Here is a 21,258-nt window from a genome sequence, read left to right on the forward strand (position 1 = left end):
ATTCAAATTCTACATTTCTTTTTGTAAAATTTGAATTTAAATTCTACGTACCAAAATATTCTATAAAATAGCTTACATCATTTAATTCTATAAAATGAGCCATATTACTTATAATTAATTCCCACCTTCAATAAATTTTCATAAACCAACTAATCTAAACCCAATAAGTAAATAAGATTATCAGTGAGTAATCTAAACCCAATAAGTAAATAACATTATCAGTGAGTAATTGAAATAAGTTAGGAGTCAAAGGGACTTCAGAAAATAGAAAACGTTTGAATATCATTATGAAGGATATTATTATAATAACGAAGAAAGATGACATCACCCAGCCATCTTTGTTGTCCATCTTTCAAGCAATGCCTGCGTTATGCAACTTCACCCTTATTCTTTGTGTTCTCCATTGATTACGTCGTATGACTATGTTGTTTGTGTTCTCCATTGATTACGTTGTATGACTCTGGTGCTATTTAATTTTTATTTTGAAGTTTAGGAATACAAGGAATAGATTCCCACACGGAACAACCAACCCAAATGTCTACTTGCTACGATGGCTTCATTTTTCTTCAAACACGCTTATAAAAATGCATCACTTCTTCCATATCTCTACTTCAAGAGATCAAGTGCAGTACTGTTATTCAGTAAGAATGGGGTCATGGTATTCATGGTGGACGGGGAGCTTCGGAGCCCCAGCGGTTAGCGATCGGACCCCTCTTTCTCAATATTCGATTCTGTGCATTTATTCCTATCTCATTAATTCATATAGTTATTTATAAATGCAAATTAACAAATTATCCTCATTTTTCTAAGCAGAGACGCGAGCGAGATGATCAGAACACGAATGGCGAAAGTAGTGGCAGCGGCTCCGGAGGAAGTAGTGATAACAAGAACAACAAGAAGCTTCATGTTGGGCTGATCGTAGGTGTGACAGGAATGGTAGGTAGCAGACTGGCAGATATTCTGCCCACACACCATATTCAAGGCGGGCCGTGGAAGGTGTACGGAGTAGCCCACCGGCCTATTAGCCCTCACAATTACGAGGATATTCAATACATAGAGTGCGACCTGCTGGATAGGGATCAGACGATGGCAAAATTCTCGGGTCTCGCGGATGTTACGCACGTCTTCTGGGTGATCACAAATGCCGGCCGAGGAATCGAAGAGGACGATTTGAACAGTAAAATGCTCGCAAATGTTTTGGATTCTCTTATTCCCAATGCCCCCAGTCTGGAACATGTGTGTCTGCAAACGGGAACGGAGCATTATCCGGGCGTTCATGATATTTCCGCCATGGATTTGATTACTGATCCTGACGAGGTTCCGGATCAGGAGAGACTTCCCAGGCTGACTAATGGCTCGAATTTCAGCCACCATGATAAGTTTCAGGACGTGCTATCTGGAAAATTAAGAGGAGAGAGTGATATTAAGATCAGCTGGTCAATCCATCGCCCCGCTGTCATATTATTGGGCTTCTCTCCTTTGACTAGCTACTCTTCCATGAATCTGCTCGCTTCTCTCGCAGTTTACGCTGCGATCTGCAAGAAGGAGGGCACGCAGTTCAGATTCCCGGGGAATTCTATCACATGGGAGGGGCTTTCGGAGGCTTCGGATGCAGAACTCATTGCGGAGCAGCAGATATGGGCGTGCGTTGAACCAAATGGGAAGAACAAGGTATTTAATGTGAGCAACGGGGATGTGTTCAGATGGAAAAATCTGTGGACTGTGATTGCAGAGAAGCTGGAGGTGGAGGCCGGTGATTATGAGGGTCGTGGGTTTTCCTTGGCAGAAGAGATGAAAAGTAAGAGCGGTGTGTGGGAGGAGATTGTGAAGGAGAAGGGGCTTGTGGAGAGCAGGCTTGAAGAACTGGGCGAACAATGGTGGTTATCTGTTGACAGAATATTGAACAGGAATTTGATGAAGGGTGTGAGCATGAGCATGAACAAGAGCAAGGACAATGGTTTTCTGGGGTTTAGGAACACACAGAGGTCTTGTCTTGAATGGATCGATATGCTGAAAACCCATAAAATCATTCCGTGATTGAAAAGGCACAGAAAACAGGCATGACTAATTGCAGATTCAATAGTTGCAAAGCATACATAGTCTCTCTTCTTGATTAGGATAAAAAGGAAAGTTATTTCGGCCTGTAACTTTTCGAACTCAAATCAAAATTAAATCGCCTTTTCTAAGTATTTTATGTTTCCGAACTTTTGGTTTGAATAATTTTTATTGTTATTTAAAATGCGCCTTAATTGTATATAATAATTTCCCATTTAAAAAAACCCTTAAAATAATAAATTCATAATATAATTGTGTAATTCCAATATATTTCTACCCAATTTGAAACCAATTTAATATATATAAATAAAACTGTTGATTAAAGGTTAGATTCAAATAATTTTAAGTTAAATTTACTAGCATTTTCTGTGATGATTCACTGAGGACCGCGATATATCACGGGAAGTAGGGTTATTAAACAAACATTTTCACAAGAATCATAGTTTTATCTATTTGTATAATTAAATATTTTTGAAAATTGTTTTATGATAAATGACAAATATTTAAAATATATTTTAATACATAAATTAGTATTAATTTCTAAATTGTTTAATAATGATGATAATAATTAATTTGGTAAGAATAATATGGTTTATTATACTTTAATAAAGTAAGAGTAATTGTCATTAGTTAATATTTTGTTTCTATAATAAAAAAAGAAGGGAGAGGAGTTCCAATATGAATGTAGTTTTGTTGATTTAACAAGTCAAAAACACTGGTAGTGTGGCAAATATTTTGTAAATATAAAAGGTATTATAGACTTTATGTGAAGTTTGCTGATGTTACTTAGTGCAATGGATCGAAAAGATTGCAAATAACATAAACACACAAGCAAATTGAAACATAAACATACGCATCAACACAACAACAATTTGATAATGGAGTTCACTAGACATCTTGGCTACCTGTCCAGATCCTTAGCTTCAAGTGTGACCATTTTATTAGTCTTCAAAATGCTTTTATAGACATGAGCTCAAAAACAGAGACTCAAATGAGAAAAATGATCTCACCATTGCGTTCAGCTCGAAATTTCAAGTCAAATGAGTATAAACTTGCCCATGTTTGGCCTCTGTGCCCTCCAGACCCCCTGGAATGTACAAAACCACCTCTGCCTTCTGCAAAACCACTTTTCGTTGACAAAAACCACCCTCTGTGCTGTGGAAACCTCCTCGGTCTACGCGCCCTAGATTTGGTGGGTTCAAATCTGCGATAAGTTAACAAAAGTTTGGTTCAACTCTGTTTCAAGTCTGAACATATGGTATGTTGGTTAGCCCAAAGGTGTGAAGGCATTGGTATATAATGTTGGAGGTCGGCAGGTCGAAACCCCTGCTCAACACTCCAGCGTTTTGATATGGATTGATATTCATATATAGTAACATATACCCACATGAAACTTTGGTGCCATATATCTCTGTGCTCTGTTGAATTATACGTTGAACATATGGTTATATATACCATATATGGCTGTGTGTTGTGGTGGATGTGGGATAATTCTTGAAACAAAATAAGGGGTCCGACGGCCATGGGGTTGACCCCAACCCTCAGCCCTTTTTTTCGGCGCCTCTTAATTTGCAACCATAACTATAACATCATCCGCAATCCTAAAAATATTCACCGTAGCCTGTCCGGTGCAGCCCTTCTGGTGAAAAATCAGTCTTTCGGGAGGTCAGGGGTTCGATCCTCCCTGATCCCCAAAATTTTGGAAAATAGGTGATATTGGGCAAAATCCGAGCTACCATGTGTCAGCATCGGATTGGCCCATATCAACCAATCACAATCTACCACGTCACCTCCTCTACTAACATTATCTAGGACTCATGGCTCATTCCTAGGTTGACACGTGTCCTTGCTGACGTAGGCTTTGACCTGGTGGACCGTTGACTGACCATTGATCTTTGACTTTTTGTCATTTGCCCTAATTTTCAGAAAAAACTTTGATTGGTCATAACTTCTTCATCCGAACTCAAATTTACTTGTTGTTCACACCATTGGAATCGTATTGACGAGCACTGCGACTTGATCCTACTTTCAATTGCATTTGAAGAATTTGATCTGGATGCAAAACTAGATCCATTTTGGATCACTCCTCCCCACTAGAAGCTTTTGGACCACCAAAAGTTGGTTTTAGCTGTCGAGTAAGTGAGGATAAAGTTCCTTCACTTTTCCAATCTCGATCCATCGTGCTTTACTTGGATTTGTACCTTTGAGTCCAACTTGAAGATACTCAATATTTCCCTGTCGCGAAGTCCTTATCCTCCTATCAAGAACTGGGTCCTCCTGTAGCTCAGTGAGATACTTGGGTGAAAAATATTCAATAGAAGGCAGCTGACCTTGCTTCTTGGGATCTTCAATCAATGAAGGCTCATACAATTGTAAGTTTTCAACATTTCCGATGGAATAGATCTGCATATAAGCTGGTAGATCTAGGCGGAAAGCATTTTCACCAATTTTGTCAAGTATTTTGAAAGGACCATATATAATTGGTTTCAACTTCTTACCTTCTCTTTGTGGTATTTCTTTGCTGATGTACAACCAAACCTGATCACCAACTTGAAAACTATGCTCAACTCAGTGCTTGCCATGTCGTGCCTCATACTTTGCTTGGCTTCTTTCCAACCATTCTTGTACTGCCTCGCCAATTTCTTGGATTTGTTCAATGAACTTGGTTGCTTTGTCCACATCACTGTGTCTATCAACTGCCATGTCTTTACCAAAGAAAAAATCCAAGGGAGACTTTGGTACAAAACTCAAACAAGTCTCAAAAGGAGATCTCTGAGTATAAGAACGTTTTGCATGGTTGTAAGCATGCTGCACATAACACAAATACTCATCCCAAAGTTTGGGATGCTTGCTGCAATATCCTCGAAGTAACTGTATCACTATCCTATTGACTACTTCTGTCTGACCATCTATTTGCAGATGAAATGTTGTGATCTTATTTAACTTTGCGTCCATTAACTCCCATAGACTTGACCAAAATTTCCTGACAAATCGAGAATCTCGATCAAATACAATAGAAGTGGGTAACCCAGAATGAACCCATACATTTTGAAAGAACAACTTTGCAGTTTGTTCAGTTGTGACCTATTTATTACATGGTGTCAAAATACACATCTTACTGAACCTATCCACAACTACATACAAATAATCATGACCCTTTCTGGACTTTGGCAATCCCCCAACAAAATCTATGGAAACACTTTCCCAAGGACGAGAAGGAATTGGAAGTGGAGTATACAAGCCTAATTTTCTATTACTTGGCTTGCTTGTAGCACATATAGTACATCCTTTAATATATCTAGAAACTGTCTCATTCATTCGTGGCCAATAGCAAAATCTTTGCAATTGTGCAACTATTTTACTTACACCAAAATGACCTGATATGAGAGAAGTATGTGCTTTTTGAATTATATTAACTCTTTGAGTTTGTGGAATGCATAACTTTCCTGAATGATATAATCGTTTGTCCTTTATGAAATAATCCAATTCTTCTACCTGCTTACCATGAATTAAAGTTGCATATACATTCTTAAAATCTGTGTCTTGAGCATATTGTTCAATGTAACTTTCTTGAATCACTAAATTATTCTTAAGTATTGTGGATGCATTTATAATTGGTCTTGATAACATGTCTGCAACCTTATTATGTATGCCCTTCTTATATCTGATAACAAGATGAAATTGTTGTAGAAAACCCATCCATCGCTAGTGTCTTGATTGTTGCAATTTAGTTTGTGAGTGTAAGTATTGTAGTGGTTGGTGATCTGTGTGTATGATTGTTTCTTTACCCATTATGTAATGTTTCCACTTTTTAACACTCTAAACTAATGCATATAATTCGTTATCATATGTAGGATAGTTAACTACTGCTGATGTGAATGTCTCATAATGAAAGCATATAGGCTTTCTATGCTGCATCAACACTGCCCCCATGGCATATTCACTTGCATCTGTCTTGATCTCAAATGGATGTTGAAGATCTAGCAGTGATAGTATTGGCGTTGTATTGATCCTTTCTTTCAATGTGTCGAAGGCTTTCTGTTTTTGGCCTCCCCACTGAAATACTTGTTTCACACTTGTCAAAGCATGTAAAGGAGTTGCAATCAAAGAAAAGTTAGCAATAAAATTTCTCCAATATTGTGTTGCCCCTAAGAAACTTCTAACTTCTGTAGCAGTATTGGTCTTAGGCCAATTTACAGTGACTTCGACCTTAGAGGGATCTATCTTCAATTCACCACCCCCTATAGTATAACCCAAATAATTCAAAGATGTCCTGCCAAATTCACATTTTGACAGTTTTACATAGAGATTTTCTCTTTTCAAAACATCTAAAACCTGCTTTACATGCTTTACATGTTCATCCCATGTTCTACTGAAAACAAGAATATCATCTAAATAGACTATTACAAAATCATCAATGAATGGCCTAAATACATCATTCATGACTCGCATGAATGTAGCTAGCGTTAGTTAAGACAAAAGGCATAACCATCCATTCATAGAGTCCTTGCTTTGTTTTGAAAGCAGTCTTCCATACATCTTGTTCTGCAACTCTGATCTGATGGTAGCTGCTTCGTAAGTCCAATTTAGAGAAGTAAACTGCATCTTTTAACTGATCTAACAAATCATCAATACGAGGAAGAGGATAATTATTATTTATTATGATTTTATTTAATGCTCTAAAACCAATGCACATTCTCCATGAACCATCTTTCTTTCGCACTAACACAATAGGTGACCTGCACGGTGATGTGCTTGGTCGAATAAACCCTTGATTGAGCAACTCCTATACCTGCTTCTTTATCTTTGTATTCTCTAGAGCTGATAACCTGTACATTCCAATGTTAAGTAGTGGAGCATCTTGCTGCAAATAAATCTCATGTTCTATCTCTCGCTTGGGTGGCAGCCCTTTAGGCTCTTGAAACAGAATATCATAATCAGAAACAACTTTAACTAGATTTTCTTTCTGTTTAGGATTACAGCCTTGGAAAGCATCGGATTTATCAATACCCTTTGCTTTTACAACCATAAGTAAAAATTGTTTACTTGAATTTACAATTCTTTTCATCTATCCTAAATTTATGAGAAAGAAGTTATCTTTGAGTTTATGAGCTCTTGCAATATATTCAATTCCATCCTTAGTGTGTTGATACTTATTTTCAGTTCGATAGAAGATAGCATTTCTATTATACAAGTATGGACTTCCTAATACAATTCCACATATGTCCAATGGGACTATGTCTAACTCAACCTCATTTACAAACTTTGACCCAATAGAAAAACAAAGTTTACATTGTTTCGTAACTCGTAGCTCAGTTTTACCACACACCCAACCTAATGGATATGGCTTTTTATGAGGTTCTTCTAGACCCAACTTGTCTACAATTGCTTCAGAAATCAAATTAATTTTTGAACCACTATAAAATAAATTATCAATTTTACTATGCTTGGAAATGACTCTAATGTGAAATAGCTCATTTCTTTTCCTCTCATCATTATCATTACCAACTGAATGCGAAGAAGTACTTTTAGAAGCTTTAGAATCTTTACCTTTTATACCTGTAGTTGTAACCATTGTCTTGTCACCTGAATCTGATCCCAAGTCCTTTTGAATAGTAGCAAGATTCTTCCGCTCCTTACTCCAAAAGTTCTTAGGCTTCAATTCCAGATGCATTGACCACCAATGTGCCTCATCATGGCCTTCCTTCTTACAATGAGTGCATGAAAGTTTATCTTTCTTCACAGTGTTCATTTTCTTCTCCTTCCATTTAAGTTTCTTCTTCTCTTTATTCTTGCTTTCAATAGGTTTGGATGATTTCCCAACATCATGGGTTACATTTTTTCCTCTAGCTTCTAGATGAGTTGCCTAGATTGATACATCATCTAGGCTAGTTGGATTAAACATAAGTATAGTATGCCTCAAATAACTATGAATACCACCTATGTATTTCAACAATGTCTCTGGTGAGTCCAATGATATGTCTAATATGATCCGAATTATCCATAGTATTATGTTCGACATTTCAAACCCCAAAGGCGGTCCATCATCTTGAGATTTCGAGAAGACAGATATCATTACATGTATCCCCTCCGTACAGGGAAGTTATGTTAGACTTAAGCTTCTGTGGTAGTTTTTTGGAGTAGTATGATCCAGATTATCCACAGTATTATGTTTGACGTTTCAAACCCCAAAGGGGGTCCATCATCTTGAGATTTCAAGAAGACAGATCTCATTCCATGTATCCCCTCCATACAGGGAAGTTATGTTAGACTTTAAGCTTCGGTGGTAGTTTTTTGGAGTAGTATGATCCGGATTATCCACAGCATTATGTTCGATGTTTCGAACCCCAAAGGGGGTCCATCATCTTGAGATTTTGAGAAGACATATCTCATTCCATGTATCCCCTCCATACAGGGAAGTTATGTTAGACTTTAAGCTTATGTGGTAGTTTTTTAGAGCAGTATGATCCGGATTATCCAAAGTATTATGTTCGGAATTTCGAACCCCAAAGGGGGTCCATCATCTTGAGATTTCGAGAAGACAAATCTCATTCCATGTATCCCCTCCATACAGGGAAGTTATGTTAGACTTTAAGCTTCTGTGGTAGTTTTTTGGAGTAGTATGATCCATATTATCCACAGTATTATGTTCGACTTTTCGAACCCCAAAGGGGGTCCATCATCTTGAGATTTCGAGAAGACAGATCTCATTCCATGTATCCCCTCCATACAGGGAAGTTATGTTAGAATTTAAGCTTCTGTGGTAGCTTTTGGAGTAGTATGATCTGGATTATCCACAGTATTATGTTAGACATTTTGAACCCCAAAGGGGGTCCATCATCTTGAGATTTTGAGAAGACAGATCTCATTCCAGGTATCCCCTCCGTATAGGGAAGTTATGTTAGACTTTAAGCTTCTGTGGTAGATTTTTTTGGAGTAGTATGAACTGGATTATCCACAATATTATGTTCGATGTTTCAAACACCAAAAGGGGTCCATCATCTTGAGATTTTGAGAAGACAGATCTCATTCCATGTATCCCCTCTGTACAGGGAAGTTATGTTAGACTTTAAGCTTATGTGGTAGTTTTTTGGAGTAGTATGATCCGGATTATCCATAGTATTATGTTCGACGTTTCAAACCCCAAAGGGTGTCCATCATCTTGATATTTCGAGAAGACAGATCTCATTCCATGCATCCCCTCCATACAAGGAAGTTATGTTAGACTTTAAGCTTCTGTGGTAGTTTTTTGGAGTAGTATGATCCGGATTATCCACAGTATTATGTTCGAGGTTTCGAACCCCAAAGGGGGTCCATCATCTTGAGATTTCGAGAAGACATATCTCATTCCATGTATCCCCTCTGTACAGGGAAGTTATGTTAGACTTTAAGCTTCTGTGGTAGTTTTTTGGTCTAGTATGATCCAAATTATCCATAGTATTATGTTCGATGTTTCGAACATAATACTATGGATAATCTGGATCATACTACACCAAAAAACTACCACAGAAGCTTAAAGTCTAACATAACTTCCCTGTATAGAGGGGATACATGGAATGATATCTGTCTTCTCGAAATCTCAAGATGATGGACCCCTTTTGGTGTTTGAAACGTCGAACACAATACTGTGGATAATCCAGTTCATACTACTCCAAAAAAATCTACCACAGAAGCTTAAAGTCTAACATAACTTCCCTATACGGAGGGGATACCTGGAATGAGACCTGTCTTCTCAAAATCTCAAGATGATGGACCCCCTTTGGGGTTCAAAATGTCTAACATAATGCTGTGGATAATCCGGATCATACTACTCCAAAAAGCTACCACAGAAGCTTAAAGTCTAACATAACTTCCCTGTACGGAGGGGATACATGGAATGATATCTGTCTTCTCAAAATCTCAAGATGATGGACCCCCTTTGGGGTTCGAAACTTCGAACATAATACTATCGATAATCTGGATCATACTACTCCAAAAAACTACCACAGAAGCTTAAAGTCTAACACAACTTCCCTATATGGAGGGGATACATGGAATGAGATTTGTCTTCTCGAAATCTCAATATGATGGACCCCCTTTGGGGTTCGAAATGCCGAACATAATACTTTGGATAATCCAAATCATACTACTTAAAAAAACTACCACAAAAGCTTAAAGTCTAAGACATGCCTAATGTTGAAGCTCTTTTACGAAATTCCTGAGTATAACTTTGAAAACTTTGACCTTTTAATTGACGTAGTGTTTGAAAACTCATCATTTCTTGTTGCATATAAGCCAAAGGATAAAATTGCTTCTTAATATCATAAACAAATTCATTCCAAGTTGAAATGATTTTACCATGCTTTTTGAGATCTTCTTGTGTCTGCACCTTGAAATACACTTCAATTTGTCTTATCCAATTATCAAACCTTTTAGCATTAAGTTCTCCATCATAAATCGACAAATCAAATTTTACATCTAATTTGATCAAAGAGGATTTCTTCTTTTTCTTCTCAGAAGGACTAGATTTATGAGAGGAAGATGATGTTGATGACGCTGATGGTGATGATGGAGGAGATGGTGGAGGATGCATTTCTCCAATTCAGCAGTATACCTTCATGATTTTTCCATAGTAAATTACCATCTATAACACAAAATCTTGAAGCTTTCATTTTTAGGAATCTAGATTTGGTTCTGGACAATCCTGGGGGAGCACACAGGTTTTGCAATATATAACAGATATCAGAATACCACAGGGATTGTTCAAAGGCTACATTGATCTTTGGAGTCGCCAGCTCCGATTCATTGTCCAGTTGGTTAATGTCCAAGGCTTGGAAGTTTGTTTTAGTCATCAATCTTGCCCTTTTATCAGTTTTGTAGGTCTAATCTCAATGTCAAATTCCAATATGTTAGCAATCCATTTTCCTCTTCTTCCTTCTAAGTTTTCTTGAGTCAGTATGTCTTTCACAATGGGATTTGGTACATAAGCAATAACATGAGAGTATAGGATGTAAATCCTAAAGTCTTTGATATCTTTGACCAAAGCATAAGCTTGCTTCTCCATGATATGATATTTCAGAGGTGCATCTCTAAGGGCTCTACTAAAGAAAGCAATAGGTTTTTCATTCCCTTGATCATCTTTCTGCAATAAGACAGCAGCAATGGTATGCTAGGAGGCAAAAGAGAAAATGATGAATTCTCTGTCAAATTGAGGATTTGTTAAGACTGGGGTTTGGGTAAGGGCCAATTTAATACCTTCAAAATCTTGATTTGCTTCTACTGTCCACTTCACTTTTGAATCCTTCTTCAGCATGTTGTTTAGTAATCTGATCAATTCTGCTAAGTTTGGGATGAATCTCCTTAAAAAATTTATCTTTCCCAAGAAGGCTTGTAATTCTTTAATATTTCTTGGATGGGGCATTTGCAAGATGGTCTGTATTCTGTCTGGGTCAATTCTAATGTCATCCTTTGAAATGATATGACCCAATAGCTTGCCCTCCTCCAAACCAAATAGAGACTTCTTAGGATTTAGGGAAATTCCATATTTTCTACATGTTATGAATATTTGTCTCAGGTGTTTCAGATGTTCTTGGTCAGATTTTGAGAAAGGTGTGAGATCATCTAGGTAAATGACAAGGAAGTCACGAATTTCTTTAGCAAAAGCAATATCCATTGCTCTCTGAAATGTTGCTCCTGCATTTTTCAACCCAAAAGGCATTTTGACATACTTAAAGGTTCCCCATGGGGTTGTGAAAGCTGTTTTATCTTGATCATCAGGGTGAACTAGGATTTGATTGAAACCTGAAAATCCATCAAGTAATGAGATTCTTGAAGCCCCCACCACTCTTTGGAGAATGTGATCCATTTTTGGTAAGGGATAATTGTCTTTAAGGGATACTTGATTCAAATTCCTTAGATCAACACAAAGCCTAATCTCCCCTGTTTTCTTTCTTGTGGGGACCAAGTTTGAAATCCAGTCTGAAAACCTGATTGGTGCTATGATACCAGCTTTAAACATTTTTTGTACCTCTTTCTCAATTGAAGGGAGAGAGGATTGATTCTTCTCAATTTTTGCTTGAATGGCTTTTGATTAGGCTTGAGAGGGATGGTGTGTTGAATGACAGAGGTGTCATAGGATTTCAGATCCTCATAACTCCATGCAAACACATCTTGGAACTCTTTAAATAGGTCAATGTATTTAGGCTTCTGGTCAGGAGGTAAAGATGCAGACAGTTTTATTATCTTGGGTTTTTCAGTAGTTCCAATGTTGCATTCTTCAACAGCAGCATTAAGGGGTTGCATTTTTGGTTTTCTAGGAACATCATTTGAGTCAAAAATGTCCTCCAACAGAGTCAGGCCTGTTGGTAGAAAATTGTCTTTTAGTTGTATGATTTCAGCCTCTGCACTAGTTATTTCATCCACATGCAATTGTTTAAGTTGTAGTATATTTTCCTTGTCAAAGGTTGTTGGACAGAGTATTTTATTTGCTCTTTTGAGTGATATAGCTGTTTGGTCCTGTTCACTTAGTGTTTGTGTGTCTTGCATAGAATCAACATCAATGTTCAAACCTGAAAATTCATGCTGCAAGGTTAAGAAATTATTTATGTGTGCATCATCCTCAAATACTTGCCAATCTTTGACATTGTTTGGGATAGATGGTCTATGTTTTATCTCAGCTATAAATCAGCGGTTGGGTTCAAAAGGTAATTTGCATGTACTTGCAAATGTAGCTAAACTGTGTGCATGGAGGTTGTGGGTTCTAGGTATTTTGGTTATCTGAAATTCAGTGAAAGCCTTAAGTATTTCAATAGTAGCAGACCTGTATGATCTTAGTCTTTTATCATTGGTGACAAAATTGCCTTTCACTTGTTGAATACTGAGGTCTGAATCTCCCATGATTGAAACTTTTGTGGCCTGTAAGGATTTTACCAGTTTGAGGCCTAGCAACAGAGCCTCATATTCTGCCATATTGCTGGTACATCTGAAATTAAGCCTATAGGCTCGACCTTGTGCATGATTGCTATGTTTGTTATGAATCCACACTCCAGCTCCTGCCCCTAATTTGTTGACTGATCCATCAAACTCAAGAAACCAAAGGATGTCTTGATTTAGGGGATATCTAACAGCCTCTCTATGACTTGGGATTATAAGTTGGAGTTCTTGTCTTTCATCTGGTTTGTCTTCTAGGACTGCCTCATCAATTGATTTCTCAATCTTGATTTCTTGGGAACTTGATTGCTCACTCATATGCAGATCTTGTTCAAGTGTGACAGATTTATTATCACTCATTGGACTTGCATCATCATTGAACAAAATGAAGGAATCTAAATCAGAATGGACTGCATAAATAGGGAAATTTTGAGGTTTTTCTTCACTGCTCACCATGTATTTCATGAGTGTTTCTCTGTATAGCCTCTTTGGCTGCCCAAAAACAGAGATGGTGGCATATGACATGTCCAATTGTAGGGAACCTTGGAGTTTGGCTCCCCATGATCTTGATAACAGCATTCCATATTTGGATGGGATATCAACAACTACAACATCCATTAAGATTGTTTTGTTTGGGTACTGGACAAGGGACACACATAGATCTTTTATCAAACCTAAACACTTAACTTGGCTGGAGTCAAATGAAAATAGGTCCTTATATGGTCTTGTAATGTCTAGATTGAGTCTCTCCATCACTGATTTAGGCATAAGGTTATGAGAGGCGCCTGAATCAAACATTGCATTATGTAAAATCTTATCATGAATATGCAAGCTGACATAAAAAGGTTGGATTCCGATAACTGCTGTCTTTCCATCAACTTCTGGACCAAAGAGCAACTCTGGGGTATCATCCAATACATTGACATCATCCTTATTATGGGTCAGTTGAAGGGACCTCTTGATTTTCTCTTTGTAAATGTTATGCTTGGCTAGCTCTGAAAGAGGAATGGCTATCTTCAATTTACCAATTTCAGCTTCCAAGTCAAATGGTTTTTCAGATTGGATCTTGGTGTTCTGGTTGACAACTTTTTCTTTCTCAACCAAGTTTTTAGAGGCTTCTTCTTGACTTTCCCTTTGATCTTGAGGTTTGTCTTTTTTGCTCATTTTTTGAAAAGTGTTGCTTGAATTGTTCTGTAAAGGGGGTGTAGCCAATGGTTGTTGATTCGAGGGAGATGCTTCGGTTACCTCTTCAATTGTTACCTCATTTGTAATTGAATCAGTTTTGTCAATTGACTCTGTGACAATAGCCTTTTTGGGCTGCAAGCTATCCTTTGTTTTCTCAGGCTGTGTCACCTTTATAGTTCTGCTTCTCAATTTATATTGTTTCTGAACCTCAAAAACAACTGTGTCATAACCTTGTTTGAAATCAAATGATTCACCTGATTTAGTCTGGAACTGACTAATGTCATCATCCTTATGATCTTCTTGTGTTAAAAAGACTTGGTTTTCACCGTCCAAACCCATCAGGTTGATGTGAGGGTCCTCATTAGGTTCACTAGATGTTGAAGCCTCAACATAATTCTCTTGGAATGGGGGTCTGACATGCTGGTCAGGATCAGTCATTCCAACATTGGGATTTTGATTCTTTATGAAGTTTGGATTTCTTGTATTACTGGCTTGCCCTTCCCATGATGATTTTATTTCTATGGTTTCCACTCTGTCCCCAAGTCTATCCATGTCTTTAATGATTGCATCCAGCTTTTGCTCAAATGATGAGGGTTCTTCCTTGAAAGTAGTTCTTCTCTCGGCTCTTGCTCTATTTCTCTTAGCAATCAAATTTGCCTCTACACTTACTGCAATATCTTGCATGTCTGCCAAAGTTGCAGGGGCTCTTTCTCTTAACGGATATGCCATATCAGCATCAAACCCATCAGGGAACTTAATCAATGCCAAATCAGGTGGAGGCCTAAGGTTTTGAGAAATGGCATTATAGATAGTATTGAACCTAGTGCAATAGTCCGAGACAGTGTCTTGTGGACCTCTCCTTATGGTGTCATATTCAGATAAAATGTGTAGAGGATCCTTTTTCTTTTCCCATCTGTTTAGAAAGGACTGATAAAGGGCACCCGAATCAGCTATGGAGTTTAAAGCCAGTGCCCTAAACCAAGTTCTTACTTCACCTGTCAGGCTTTGCACAAAAATTTTCATTCTCACCTCATCATCATCTATCTCATAGTTTTCAAAGTAATCTTGCATCCTCTTGGTATGCTGTAAGGCAGTGTATGTACTGGTTCCATCAAAATAAGTGATCTTACCTTGGTAGTCCTGAGGCATAGCCCCTGGATTACCAGGTAACTGAAGTGGAGCATATCTATTAGCCATGTTTGGTGGGCTAATATGGATAACAGGAACGAGTGGGACTAGAGGAGGGGAGAGGATGAGAGGGGTATGTGAAGTAAATGGAGGGGTTGAAGACACACCTTGTGAAGTGGATGAAGAACTGAGAGAATTTGGAACAGTGGTATGAGGATGCAAAGAAACCTTAGCAGGGGTTGGAATATTAGTTTGAAACCCTGCCCTAGAACTTGAGTCTGATAAATTCCCTTCTGATTTGTGTCTCTTAAGGATTCTTGAAATCAAGTTTGGATTTTGAAACTCAGGTGATGGATCTAGATCTGGATTAGATCTTGTATATCGAGTTTTCTTCTTAGGAGCCAGCTTCTGAGATTTTCTATAGGAGAATTTTCTAAGAGGATAGTAGTATTTGACAAGGACTGATCAGGTATAGCCCAACTTTATGGAACTTAAGACTGAATAGAGATTGACTGAGGCAACTTTTATATACTCCTACAAATGCAAAGCAGAGGCAGTTTCCAAGGCTTGTCTGGCTGTCACTCAGGTTTTATCTACAGTATTAAGAATCAGACAGGGGGTTTATGAATTTCATTCAGTCCCCAGTGGAGTCGCCATTTATGTTAACACCCAGGTTGTTCCCTTTGACTCCCAAGGGAATACGACCGGGGTAACCACTAACCAAGCTTTGGATCACAGGTTCTAGCCTACCTGTAATCAGAGAGGGCTCTCTCGTTTAGTTTTGACTTTGTTTCTTGAAAGGTTTTAGGCTAGTTATGAAGTGAGGGTTTTGTTTATGGTTTTGGTTGAATGATGTCTTCTAGTGGCTGAGATGAGATTTTCAGAGGGTTTTAGTCCATTGGGCAATGGAGTCTGTGATTATGAGTTGTTTGAGATATTGAGTAGGATTGCCGGAACTGCAGGGCCATATAGATATATCACGAGACAAACTTAAAATTTGTGATGATGAAGTGTATCTAGCCAGTGGGAGGCAATGAAGAATCATCCACTAAGCTGGTGATGTGAGAAAGGGATTTATCACTCAGGAGCATATTTGAATTCCTGAATAACACTCACTGTGAAGTTTTAGTCTGAAGGTGAAGCAATTAAGAATTACACTCTCATAACTAATACTAGAGGAAAACATTTATAACACCATAGATTGAGTCCAGGGTATCTAATGAATAAATCATGAACTATTCTTTTTCTGTGCTATTAAACAGTGAAACAAAGAGTATGAGTGGATTATGATAGAACGAAATACATAACAAGAAGGTTCAAGAAACTTATTGTGCCATGAAATACGTAGGAATCCTATAGCAGTAAGCAATCACACCACAACACATCAAAACAACTCAGATCTTCAGAAATTCCATCAGCTCTCTTTATTAAAAGGTCTGGAATTTACAGCATAAGTTCTTCAGAAGAGAAAATCAACAACCCCAGCAAGCTTATGCGAGGGGATATATATACAATGAGTTTTACAAAAATATCTGAACGCTGAGTCATTTGCTCAATAACTGCGTTCACCAACTTTCTTAGTAGTAGATAAGAAAGTTATTGCTATCTTAAATATTCAATGAATACCCTTTACTTCTGTCAGAAATCTTTTTGACCTTTGGAGGCCCCTGAGTCGGTTGAGTGCTTCTGCATTAATTCTGAATGATATGCCTTTAACGTTCTGTCGTGTTGTAGCTTTCTCGGCCCTGTCATCTGTACCTGTCAATGTTGCTCTAGTGGCCGAATTGGTTTGTTGAGCTGGCTATGTCCACTCCTTTGCAGTCACAGTGGATGCATCAATTGTATGAACATGATGTTTTGTTTTTTGATGTAAAAACTTGATGAAAATCTGTTTGTTCACAGAAATGTTTGTATCATGCTGGTCCACCATTCTTGAGTAGGCAACTGATGTCTCAAAATTGTGCCTAATGTTTCATCTGCCTCTGTATATTTATAGTAATTAGGAGGCACTTCAAACAGATGTCTGATCTCATTCATGATAAAAAATAAGTTCTCTACTCTGTCATAGAGACTTTGCCCAGATGCAGGCCCTGTTTCCTCTGGGGTACTTGATCCTGCAGTGATCTGATTTGTAGCAAAAGTATTTACCCTTTTGGCATAATTTTCATGGGATAGTAGCCTCCCTGCACTGTTCAGTAAGCCAGGAAGGCCTCTGTTATGTAATGCTGCAAATTTATCCATGAATTTGTTCACCTCTGTCTGCATTTCTTGGCATCTCCTATCCAATGTTTGCACAAGACTTTTCAAGGTGAGCACCCTTTTGATTAATAAAATTGTATCAGTCCTGCCCTGGATACCTATTGCTGCCATCTGGGGGCCTGTGCGGTTGTTCAGGACATTAATCATCCTATTGGCTATCTCAGGCATGTTGCCTAGAGATGCCCTTGCTCTTTGACTTTCCTTGTGAGCCCTGCCTATGAGATCCATGTGCTCATGAATGGTTTCTATATACTGCCATTGATCTATTATGGATTGACCAATATTGGCCCATAGGACTTTCTTGATTTCTGCCACTACTTTCTCCAAAGAGAGCTCTTTCTCTAGCTCGTTTATCCTCTCCTTAAGAGCCTTCACTTCTCTTCCTTTTTCAACTACACTCTGTTTGGATTTATCATATTTGTCATTAATTGTGGCCAATTTTTCTTTAGTCTGATTCAGCTCTGCCATATGGGCCTCTAGAACTTGAATTTCCTTCATCATTTTCTGCATATCAAGGCTTGGTACCTGCTCTAATGTTGTTGCTGGTGCTGCGGTACTTGGTGCTGATGTTGAAGGGCCTGTTTCAACTGTTTGTCCTGTGGGAGGACTGATAATTTGAGGAGGCTCCTCAAGGTCAATCACTGGCTGAGGGGGCTGAGATGTCTGGCCTCCTTCTTTCTGCTGCAGGGCTGTCTGTAATGTAGCCTCTGTTTCTATCAATTTTCCTTCTGTTTGTACCAGCTGTTTGTGTAGTTTTAGCAGCATGGCTGCTACATCTTGGTCTTTCCTCTGCTGAGCAACATCTTATGTTTGAGGATGAAGGGTTGCTGGGATTTTTACCATCTTCCTCAAAGCTGCTATGTCTGCATCTCTTTCCTTTAGTAGTGCCTGTACAGCTTTAGGATCCTTTGGGTCATGCCCAAGCTCTATAATAATGTCTTCCAAAGACTTAATCCTGTTGTCTTTGGCCTGAGGGGATGCCTTCTCCAATTCAAGTTGGGCAGTTGTATTATGAAGATTGTTTTGCAACTTGTGTGCCAGGAAGGTCTTGTCTGCAAGAGTTGAATAGACCATCTCACCTGTTTGCTTGTGAAGCTCTATTTGGTCCATTGGGTGGATGTCCTTTGCAAGTACCTCAAGGTTGGTTCTTATATAATCTGCAGCTGACTGTGGCTGCAGCATAGTAGGCATGAAATGACTCATAGTCATTTTCCCCTCTGTTATGTCATATGCTGACATAAGCCTCTGCTGGTTGGTGGGAGCCATTTTGAGTAGATGATTATATAGCTGGAGTCTAACTGGCTCATTCCTCTTCTTGATGTCAATGAATTGCTGCTTAATACTGGACTCAGCCCTCCTTTGCCGGCTTGAGGAGCTGACCTCTCCTCCAAGTGTTCTTTCTTGTTCCTGTTGAAAGGAACTGGCAGATGCTTCCATACTAGGGGGACCCATACCCAAGGATTGCCCTATAGGCATCTCTTCTTCAGAAAGAGGATTTAATCTTTGTCTTTTCTCCCCTTGTTGATTTGCTGGTGCAGTGAGGGGAGTTTCTTGCTCTCTGTCCCTCTTCCTCGTTCTCTCCTCATTTAATGGAGTTTGGAGCACCGAGGTGTCCACCACTGTTTCCTGCCTTGGAGGCACATTTTCTTGAGCTTGTTGCTCTGTAGAGATAGGGGCCTCAGCCATTCCTTCTTGTTGTTTGGGCTGCTCCCTCTGTTGTTCTGTTGTTGGTGGTATCTGCTCCTCCTCCATTTCTTTCCCTTTATCTGTGCTGGTTGCTTGCGGAGTTGTTTGAGCTGCTTGCTGTGGAGATGTGGAAGATGAGGCAGCTGCTCCAAGTTGAGCCTGATAAGGAGAGGAAACCTGCCCACAAGTTTCCAAGTCAGCTTCCTTCTCAAGATTTTTTGCTTCTTTTTGTAGTATGTCCTCTTTAGTAGTTGCCTCTTCTAATGTGCCTTCTTTCCATCTTAACATATTTGCATATTTTTCAATATGAGGCAACCTGACATGATCATAGCTGGCCAACTTATATTTAACCCTTCTAAGACTAATAAAATGATTGGGATCATAAGGTGTCCAGATGAAACTGGTTTTCAACCCGAGGCTTTGCAGCATGTCATCTGCCCTTTTCCATGCTTCTTCCCTGTTATTGTAAATGAATGGGCCTAGCTGGTTTCTGACTTTGAGTTGTACCTTCTTATTTTTGCTGTGGAAATGGACCATGTCTGCATTTCCAAATTGTCTGAAATACTCTAAGGCAAAGAGTCTCATAGGGACATATCTTGGTAGCCTATATGGGGCTAACTCACAGCCATATATTCTGATCATTGTATGGTGTTGGTAGAAGTACCAATCCCCAATGCTGTAGGCCTTTGAGAGCTGGAGGATCCTTTGCATCTCATCTGTTAATCTTGGAGGAGGGGCACTCAACAACAAGGACATGGATGGATGGATAAACAGGTCTATGAACTCACAGTAGTTGTATGGTGAAAAAGATGAGTGATGAAAGATTGAAGACCAAAATACCATAGACCTTGGGTTTCCCTGAGCATCAAACTTCTTGAGAGTTATAGGGAAGCTATCAGGCTGGTAAAATAGGAACAAGTGATAGATGTAAGAAGTGTATCTAAATAGCCTTTCCCTCTCTAGATTCATCAATTGCTCATGAATCTTATTGGCAATGTAGGCAGCATAATCATAGTGAACAGCAGGAGGCTTTCCAGGGGAAAAGATGGACAGCATGGCCAGAATGGTTTCATCAACATCCTCAGCTGCTCTGTATCCTAGGACATAACTGATCATATCCACTAGCATTTTGCCCAACTCATTTAGATACACATTTCCAATAGGGGGATACCTCACAGTTTCAGAGGCTGATTGAATGAATAATTGATTGATCTTTACAATTTGGGCACTGGACAGCTTGCCTCCTTTCTTTATCAAATCCATAATGGAGAGAGGAGTTAATGGCCTTGAAGTATGAAAGTGTAGCATTTCATTTATGGCCCCAGGGGTGACATGGAACAAAACTGAGCCTGAGGAATTGAGGACAGCTCTCTGACAGGGGTCATAGTTGGCACATCATATATGTATCAAGTCTGGGAGGATTTTGACTTGAGGGAGATTAAAAATAGGCAAGGTGGAGTCCCAAATCCCTAGAATATCAGCTCCACTGAGATGTTTGGCTTTTAGCTCATTAAGTACATGAATATTATACTTGCTATACATTAGGACTGGTTCTTCCATCTGGTAGTCTCTGTTAGCCAGGGCCTTCCATTCTAGCTCTCTTTGTGGGGCATTTAGAGGTGGAATGTTCAATGCAACTGGTGTTTCCATGGTTTTTGCTACTTTGAATGCTATTTGAACTTGTTTTCTAGGCACAATGATACCAGAGCAATGAATTATGCAAAAGAAAGGCAATTTGCAGGGAAAACAAGGTGAATTATGGTGAAAATAAGTCGAAATGCTCCCGAGAGAAGTTTAATGAGCAAATACTGGGATTTAATGGTGGTTTTCCCGGTGAGCTTGTGCTGCAGAGGTTTCAGTTTGCGACTGCACAAACAGAGTGTAAATTGGTGGAAATTAGGCTAAATGCAGACAGTCTGTAGGTAAATTCGGCCTTATAGCTGGAGGTAAATGGTGTTCACCGAGAATTTTCTGGAAATTATAGTGTTTTCTCTCTTTTTTCGCTTGTTTTGGTGAATTATGCACAAAACCAGGTGC

General features: G+C 38.8%; 1 protein-coding gene across 1 annotated transcript; it reads left to right on the plus strand.

The window, feature by feature from the left end:
- Positions 1 to 612: 612 nt before the first annotated feature.
- LOC149163003 ((S)-8-oxocitronellyl enol synthase ISY1-like) lies at positions 613 to 2,172 on the plus strand. Its single transcript, XM_089435871.1, has 2 exons — positions 613 to 695; positions 814 to 2,172. The coding sequence occupies exons 1-2, from the start codon at positions 648 to 650 to the stop codon at positions 2,035 to 2,037; spliced, it is 1,272 nt and encodes a 423-aa protein (XP_089291997.1). The 5' UTR covers positions 613 to 647; the 3' UTR covers positions 2,038 to 2,172.
- Positions 2,173 to 21,258: the final 19,086 nt, after the last annotated feature.

Source organism: Pinus tabuliformis, chromosome 5_2 (assembly GCF_031772625.1).
Source record: "Pinus tabuliformis cultivar Carrire ecotype Pingquan chromosome 5_2, CPIR1, whole genome shotgun sequence".
Taxonomy (NCBI): Eukaryota; Viridiplantae; Streptophyta; class Pinopsida; order Pinales; family Pinaceae; genus Pinus; species Pinus tabuliformis.